We start from the raw sequence: 9,106 nt of genomic DNA, 5'->3' as shown, positions 1-9,106 counted from the left end.
TATATATATATATATATAGTATATAAATACTAACATAGATTAGATTCTAAATATATATATATCCATAAAATAAAAATTTAATTGTGAATATTGTATTAGAGATCAAACTGTCATTTTTAGCTAAGATTGTCAAAGTGAAAAAATCCGTCTACTTAATCTATTTCACAATTTACTGAAATAAATTTTTGGCCAACCTGTAAACAATTACAATTTAAATTTTGAAAACATATTTCAGTTTTTTATATAAAAATAATTGAAATGATTTTCAAAAATGATTAATTATGAAAATGCAAATGAAATATTGCAAAAGTTTAGATTTTTTTTCATACATATGGGTTGATTATTATTAAAAATAATGAAATATATTTTAATATTTTAATAAGCAAAGAAACTAAATACACTTTTGATTTATATCCATATATATTTCAAAACAAATCTGTAAGTTTTATTTAACTATCTCTTATAGACAAATATTTAATTGAGCTTTCTATATTTGTAAAATTTATTTATGTTATATCTTCTAAGTAAAGATTTATTTATGTAATATCTTATAAATAAATGTTTATTTATGTAAAATATTCTGTAATATCTTACAAATAAAGGTCATTTATGTAAATATTTACTTAAATAATAATATAGAGATTTCTCCCAAATTAGATAATCTAATATATAAAAGATGAAGGGCACTCTCCAGGGATTAACAACTCAGCATTTGAGAGCTAATAAAAAATTAACATTTACATATACAAATTATTTTTTGAATATAGATAAATCAACCATTTAATCTGATTTTTTTATTATGTTAAAATAGTAAATCATAAAATAATAAAAATTAAACTCAATTTTAATTTAAATATCCTATATGTATAAATAAAGAAACTAATATGAAATTTTAATTTGGTCTTTCTTTCATTGTGTGTTATACTCATCATTTTTGAAATAACAAAGATAATTTATTCACAAAGCAATTAAAATAAAAACAAGTAATAATATTAAAAATTTAAAAAAACTGAAGAAAAAGTTTTTTTAAAAAATATAAGAGCAAAAAATCAAAACACACAAAAGAACATTCATTGAATAATCGAAAAGATAAAGAGAGAAAATCACCAAAAAAAAAAAATATAGCAACAAATAAGTATAAAATCTATAGAGGTATGTGAAACATAGATAGAACCAATTGAAAAAATGTGAAAACAAAACATGAAAATAGTAAATTCCAAAAGGTAAAAATGATCACTAGATGAAGATTTCAGTGAAAAAACAAAACAATGGATTGAAAAGATTACCAACTATAATCATCAAAGAAAAAAATATATAAAAAAATAAATCACAAAAAATCAAAAATTGAACTAAAAGATTACAAACATAACTTAAAATCTGTCCCTACTATTAGTTCCTACATAAAATTTTTAATTTAAATTCAACTGTATTACAAACACTAAATCATAAGCATAATTTATATCAAATTTAAATCTAATTTAAAACATCATAAACATAAGTTAAATCAAATTTAGATTTAGATTAAAACATCATAAATATATAAATAAAAAATAATTCAGATTTTAAGTGTGAAAAGAAGAATCTAAATCTAAATTTGATTTAGACTATTGCTTAAAATAATTCAGATTTTAAATAAAAAATAATTCGAACTAATAAAGATAATTTAATCTCAATGCAAAAGAAGAAGAAAAAATAATAAGACAAAATTAAAAATAATATTCTAAGCAAGTTTTAAATATCTAAATAATAAAAAAATAAGAAGAATTAACATTCAACAAACAATTGAAAAGATAACAAATTATAAAAATATAGAAAAATGATAAAAAGAAAAGAAAAATAATAAAACAACAAATAAATATATAAAATATTAAAGATATAAGTAAAAAAGATGGAATTAGTGATATATATATGTGTGTGTATGTGTGAAAAAACTCAAAAATTCATAATTTGAGAAAGTTAATAAATTAACACAAAAAATGATTTGGATAAAAAAACTCGAAAATATAATAGATGGATGAGATTATTAAAATAATCAAAAAATTTATAAAATAATATAAAAAATTAAATTTTGATAGTCTACAATTCTGCGGCTTAGCGCGCAGATTCTCTTCTAGTCTTTTCTAAAAGCTTATTAAATTTTCGACAAAATTGCTAAAACAAAAGTTAATAATTTGTCATTACAAGCCATAAAAAAGTTGAGTCTTCTATAGGTGGTTAAAATTCGGTTGCAAAGATGAGCTGATCTCCATCTCTTATAACATCTACATCGTCAATCTCTGCGTTATTGTCTTTGCTCATAACTTTGGCAGCAACAATACCAAACTTTTTGGAACCCAATTCTAGCAACTCCTTGAAACTCCCAGGAAGTAGCACTAGTTTCCCTGCGACCTCATCTTTTCCCGTGCAACTAATCGTCACCCTCACCGGGTTTTCGGCTCTGCCTTCTTCTACCGTGGCTAACCCGTTCTTGTGCACGTTTTGATTAGCTAATATCCCAAACAACGAGTTGTCGAAGTTGTTAGTTTTCCGTCTTGGCCTTGTTTCTGTGATCCTGAAAGACACATCTCTTGATGGGGGACGGATGTTGGGTTCACTAGTGAATCTTCCCAGGAATCGGATTCCGCTTTTGAGTATAGGGACTGAAGCACTTGACTCGATATGCGCTCTCTCGTGAATTTTTTCTCGGAATAGGGCTTTAATATCTTCATGCCCTTGTTGCTCAGCAAGATCCCTGGCCGTCCAGCCATGCATATCCTGTTTGTTAACGTCCGCTCCTTGCTCCAGAAGATATTTTACCATCTCAATATTCCCTTCGCATACAGCCGCATGGAGTGCAGAGGTTCCTGTGGCTCTGGGACGGGTGACGTCTCCACCATGCCTAACTATTTCTTTTAGTAGCTTCAAGTTGCTTTGCTCAGCCGCCGTGCATGCAAAATGACCCACATCCCCTGCCTTTATGGTACCGCCATTTTCTAACAATACTTTTACAACTCTTTCATGCCCTTCCACCATTGCTTCCCACAGTGGTACATTCCCTTCCGCGTCTTCATTTACATTTTAAGAAAAGTAACAGCTCAGTTACATGAAATCAACAAGAGAGTATCTGACTTGAACATCATTTTAAGCAAGTACCTCTACAATTAGGGTCTGCATGGTAATCCAACAGAAGAAGCACACAATTGAGACTCCCTTTTGATGCTGATATATGCTGTTTCAAGGCAAGATAACAAGGTATCAGAGTTATACTCCTCCAAAGAGCTTAGACGGGGAAAATTACAGAAAAATGTAAACTTCACTGACCAGAGGTGTTCTGCCATTGTTATCCGAATCATTTGGATCGAGTCCTTTTTTTAATAACTGATGTAAAAGCAAATCGTCTTCTCTTATTGCAGCAAAGCATAAATTTAGAGGAAGATCCAATTTACCCCGTGCGAGCATGTTTTCTGTCTCTAGAAGAACATTCGCCATCACTGGATCATTCATTTCTTTCAAATGCTGCCCTCCTCAAAGAATGAGAGTTAAAACCAGTAAATAATTGTTTAAATTTAAATTTCTCAAAACCTCAAACGGATATGTCTGCTCACCTGAAGTAGATTATTCATGATTATGGTACCATCTCCGACATTGGCCTGAATAATATTTAAGAAACTTGTACGGTTCATACGCAATAGTTGGCACAACCGTTTTGTCCTCACTGTATACAACTGTGGCCTGTAGCACAACACACCTATTTCCCCAATAATGTCTCCAGCTTTAACCTCTTTCACAGCCTGAAATTCTCAAATGCTTAGTTACATCTTAGCTCCAATACCACGAGTTTGGAGACAAAAGAAATAAACACAAAATGAGAAATGTTTCACGTCCTCAAAGTGATGACGCGACTTACAGTTTCTATTCCAGTGTCGAAAATCACCAAGTCCTGCCTCATAACAAAGAAGTTATATAATTAAACTGGTCTTGTATTCGTTTCATATATGTCAACTCAACAACACTGTAGGAAACATTTGTAATGTTTATTACCGCGGTACCGTTCACAAGGATATAGAAATCTGTTGGTGCTTCGTTCTGCAAGATCACATCTTCTTTAGGTGGAAAGTACTCTGCTTTCATTTCCGAAACCTGTCAAAATTACAGATCGGAAATGGGAGCTTAGCATGGTATGTGCCCCTTTAAAGTTTGTGCCCAAGATGTGAAATGAATGATTATATTTACCAGTTGGAAAAGAAGGTCATTGGATACTCCGCGAAATAGGTATACTTTATCCATGAGGGAGTAGAAAAGGAAGTGTGATATACTAGATCTAATGGCTTTGGGGAGTGCATCGAGAGTTTCTTGTTGTTGCAGCCCTTCGGAGTCAGTCCGATACTTCAAACATAAATGTGCAAGCATCTGATCTTGCAGACGAGGAGGTAAATGGTTTCTACGAGCGAAATTTGAAGCAGCTTGTATTGTATCTCTCTACAAAAGAAGAACCAACTCTATTTTTGTCCTATAATATCGTGAATCATAAATATAAATAGGTGATGGAAAATACGAACTTACAAAATTTCTGGTCCGACTTGTTCCATGGACTACCAAATTCGTCATGTTACCAATCAAGTATGCTGTTAATCCGAGGTTGAAGAACATATAGAAAATGACAAATATCATCTCCTTGGTGTTCACGGGATGCAGATCACCATAACCGACAGTGGTTAGAGTAGTGATAGACCAGTACATGGAAGTAACATATCGCATCCACAAGCTTTCCTCTAGGAAGTTTTCGTTCGATGCACCAATCCAGGTCTTTACAGGGTCATGGTTGCGTGCTGCGATAAGGTAATAGAAACACGCAGCACAATGAACCGCAAAAAGGGTTACCTGCAAGATGCTCCAGTCCATGAATACTATACTACATTGAGAGTGTAACTGTAAATAGAGAAACATTATACATTCTAATGTTCTTACACAAATGAGTTTTGCGCATCGAACCCAAAAGTAGTTAAAGTTGCGATCTTTCTCAAGCCTGTTCAAAGAGAGTGTCAAGATTTATAACAAAGAAAGAAAGAATAAAATTTTCTTGATTCGAACCTGGCAAACAAGGCACCGACTCTGCGAAGACGCCAGAGACGAAGCATGTTAAATAATCCATAAGACTGGGTTGAGATTCTCATAGCCACCTCTGATGGAATAGTTGATACGAGGTCAAGAAGGAACCAAGAACGCAAGTACTTAATTGCAATCATTTTACGATCATCAACAAGTAGGTAAGTCGATTTATCGAGGTAACCCACAAAGAATGTCATGATGATATCGATAGCGAAGAATCCATTGACAATGTTATCAGTGATAGAGAGTGGTGGCCTTGGCTTTCTCAGGAACCCAAACTCAAAAGGGGAAACCCAAGCCGTGTAAACAACAAGAACCACTAGAAAAGCTTCCCATATCCTGCATCCAACACATCCCCCTCATTTTAGTTCTAATTAATGATTCTTGTTCTAAAATTTCGTTATTTTGTTATGTTCGATGGCCACATTGTTTTTCAACACTTAGTGTTTCACAAGTCTGTTATTGTTTGATGAGCCTATGATACAACAAATAAACGTTTTTTTTTTCTTTTTTTGGGTTAGCTTAATAATCTCAGATTTACATCATTCGTCGAAATCAAAGAAAGCAGGCTTTGAATTTTCCACATTCAAGTTTTCATTTGTATATAATTACTCAAAAAGCAAAGGTGTCTTTAAGCTAATTTGCCAACCAAACTGACAATGGAGGCCTTGAATCTTCCACATTTGCAATCGCATTTAGTTTTTGACTACCAATTATAAAGCACTAGGGAACTAGAATTTGAATATTCCAAATGTTGAATAAAAATGAGCTTTAGTTATCTGCTAAATCAAAATAACTAGAATGGGAACATAGCGTAAATTAAAAAAAAAAGTATCTTTCCTAAAACACTTATAAAAAAGGTAAGGAATTCATGATTAATTATTGTTAATATGTATGACTATAATGCCAAAAACATTTTTTTGAAGATTGATTGAAAAATATATTATCAGAGCATTACACCCTCAAACAGTTATTTTAAAGATGATCAAAATGAAATTTGGTATTTTATATGTAATTCACAGTATAAAGAAAAGTTTCTTTTGACTATTTTGGTATTTCTTGTGCAATTCTTCGATTTCAGTTATATGTTTTATTTCTATTTTTATTTTTATCTAATTTTATATTACAATGTACTGTCTTATTTACTAATAGCGTGTGTACTGTGTACTATTTTAATGTATATTTTATATTATTTGTAAATATTTTACCATCATAATTAATTTTGGTTTTTATAATTGTTAATATTGAAGATTATAAAAACATGTTCAACGCAGATGTTTAAAATAAAATTTTGAACCTTTTTTTATAAAAAATAGAAATAATTAGTTAAATTAAGAATCGACGCTTGTTCAGGCATTTTAAAATGCGGTGCTTAGCGTAAAGATGATGTCAAAAAACTAATATGTGTGATATCAAAATATTTTTTCTCTTTCACGACTAAAACATATTTTCTCTCTTTAGAGCTAAATCATTTTTTTCTCTTTTAATTTTAAATTTATTATTAAATATTTTTTAAGCATTCCAATTTAAGATTTAGCATTGAACATGCTCTAATATATGTTGTTCATGAAAAACGAACACAAATGTCCAAAACTTAGCATTACTATAAAATAATTTTTGCGCCGCCCTAAAAGTAATTTATGTGGATTTTATATTATTTTCTCGATTTATGTTATTTTTATGGCACTGGCACTAAATATGGTATGTTTATTGCCATCTAACAATATTCAGAAAAAATGTTATTTTATGTTCGTAACAAAAAAAAGGGGCATTTTTGTGTTTCCAACCCTCGAAAATCAATGAATAAGAACAATTAAGTTAAAATCGTAAGGAAATCAAACCCCAGAGAGCATAGATGTCTTGTTAACTAGGGAGTGAGGAATAAGAAAAACAAGAAATTGTAAAAGGCTAAACCTGTATTTATGATCGTAAGGAGATACGATGAATCTCTTCAGCTTAACTCGTCGATTACTTCTAGCTCCTAGTGAAGGTAAAATTCCAGTTGAAAGACTAAAATGACTGCTCTCTCTCGAAAGCTGTTCAATCTCGTCTATTTCGTGTCTCCCTCTACTTCTGAGACTCCCCATGTTTTTTTTTCTCTTTTTTTTCACCGATTTCTTTTCTCGATTGTTCTTTTCTCTTCCGCTTTATGTACAAGACGCAGAGTAGATTTAATTTTGGGTGTGCCATCTCTGACTTTGGATCCTTCACTTTCAAGAAAATGTGTCATCTTTCTGTATCAATGGGTCCCACCCTCACGTCTTAGCATTAACTGTTTCGTTCTCATACTGTGCTGTGATAACATTAATTATTCTTGTTAGTTGTATTAAGAGAATAATAGACGGAAGAGGAAAAGGAAGAGTGGACTAAAACGAAGACATGATAGGACGATTACAATTTCCAATCATCATGCTTACTATTTTTAATATATTTGTTTGACTTCTATCGCTAAAATATCTAACAAAATTGGATTTGATTTAAGATATTGAAGCTAATTTAAGATATTAGAATTTTATTACCAATTTAAAAAAAATCTGGAATTATAACTGTGAATAGGAATTATTTAAAAGACATTGATGTTTTTATAAACTATGATATTTTAATTTAAAGAGAAAGAGAGTGAAAGTAAAACATTTCTATTATTATTTATCTTCATTACAATCATTTATTGAAGATTATAATAATACAAAGACATGTGTAATAGTGACAATGACCTTATATTTTGTTAGCATAAAAATTAGTGTTTAAAGAGGTATAGATAAAGACAAGTAGCAATGTGATAGATAATCATAGTATTTCTTAATACAGTCTCCTTGAATATCCATCATTATTAATGTGTTGCATGTTACCTCATTAAAACTTTATCATGAAAAAATTTATTAGAACAAAAACCAAAGAAAAAAATAGTACAATCATGTAATTCTCCATAGATAATCTTCCTTTTCTAGATCTTGCAAACGACGCATTCCAATGCTATAAATCGAGAGGTTTTAAATCCTTATAAACCACTATAGCATGTCAGTTTCTGATTAATAAGAACAGAAGCGGAAGCGTACCTTTTGGATCCATGATTTATGCTCTGAATTTGGCTATGGTTTTTCCACAACAAACCCTGAATGGCGGTAGGTCTCTGTTGATGGGATGCAGAGATTTTCTGTATTTCTCGTTAGGGTTGTTGCGGGGACCATAACCTCTCTATTTATATAGAGAATAATTTCTAATTCGGCCCGTCATCAAATTAGAAATTACTGAATGTATCCTCACATTAATTTTCGTAACACTTATGCCCCATTAGTTTTTTCTTTAATACCAAATTGACCACATAAGTTTTGACTACTTTAAATAATACCCCTAACACATTGATTATACATGTGTGACCCCAAATAATTCTTACAATCTCCCACTGGGTCACATGTGTATCTGAAAATGTGATAGACTTTATGAGCTCAAAATTGTCATTATATATCAGGGCTTAAACAATCACGTCCATTAACTATAGCAACATACGATCATAGCAGTCTTCGTTATAGCAATCATAACTAAACCTTCCATGGTCACTGAAATCAATATAGTCAAATGACAGAGATCAATTATGAAAAGTGAAGCATGAAAATCACATGAAAAGTGATCAATACATGTCGATTTTCAACTGGTCCTACTCTATTGAGATCCTTTAACTTTATTGCACAAAGTGTAAACTGAAAACTTTATTTCTGATCAGAACAAAATGTGTTGAAACACAACCAAAACATAGAACCAAAAAACAAATGACAAACTCCCACTAAACCAAATGACCATCAAACACTGAAACACCCATTTGAGCAGTATGCTCATGAAAGACCTTCGGTGTAATACCTTTTGTAAGGGGATCAGCTATCATGGAGTTTGTCCCTAAGTGTTCTATGGAAATCTCTCTACTTTGTACTCTCTCCTGAACAACCAGGAACTTAATTTCAATAAACTTGGACTTTGTCGCACTCCTATTTTTGTTGGAGTACAAAACAGCTGATTTATTGTC

The 9,106-nt window shown here is 31.1% G+C and overlaps 1 protein-coding gene across 1 annotated transcript; it reads right to left on the bottom strand.

The window, feature by feature from the left end:
• Positions 1-2,075: 2,075 nt before the first annotated feature.
• LOC18025464 (potassium channel AKT1) lies at positions 2,076-7,257 on the bottom strand. The gene is made up of 11 exons (XM_006408666.2): positions 7,003-7,257; positions 5,071-5,427; positions 4,948-5,005; positions 4,543-4,860; positions 4,213-4,458; positions 4,021-4,119; positions 3,887-3,919; positions 3,585-3,770; positions 3,301-3,495; positions 3,133-3,208; positions 2,076-3,044 (listed from the first exon to the last, which is right to left on the bottom strand). Exons 1-11 carry the CDS (start codon positions 7,173-7,175, stop codon positions 2,215-2,217), a joined length of 2,571 nt encoding a protein of 856 aa, XP_006408729.1. The 5' UTR covers positions 7,176-7,257; the 3' UTR covers positions 2,076-2,214.
• Positions 7,258-9,106: the final 1,849 nt, after the last annotated feature.

Source organism: Eutrema salsugineum, unplaced genomic scaffold, assembly GCF_000478725.1.
Source record: "Eutrema salsugineum unplaced genomic scaffold, Eutsalg1_0 scaffold_12, whole genome shotgun sequence".
Taxonomy (NCBI): Eukaryota; Viridiplantae; Streptophyta; class Magnoliopsida; order Brassicales; family Brassicaceae; genus Eutrema; species Eutrema salsugineum.
Note: the sequence above shows the minus strand (reverse complement) of the source record. Positions and strands in the feature narration are given on the sequence as shown.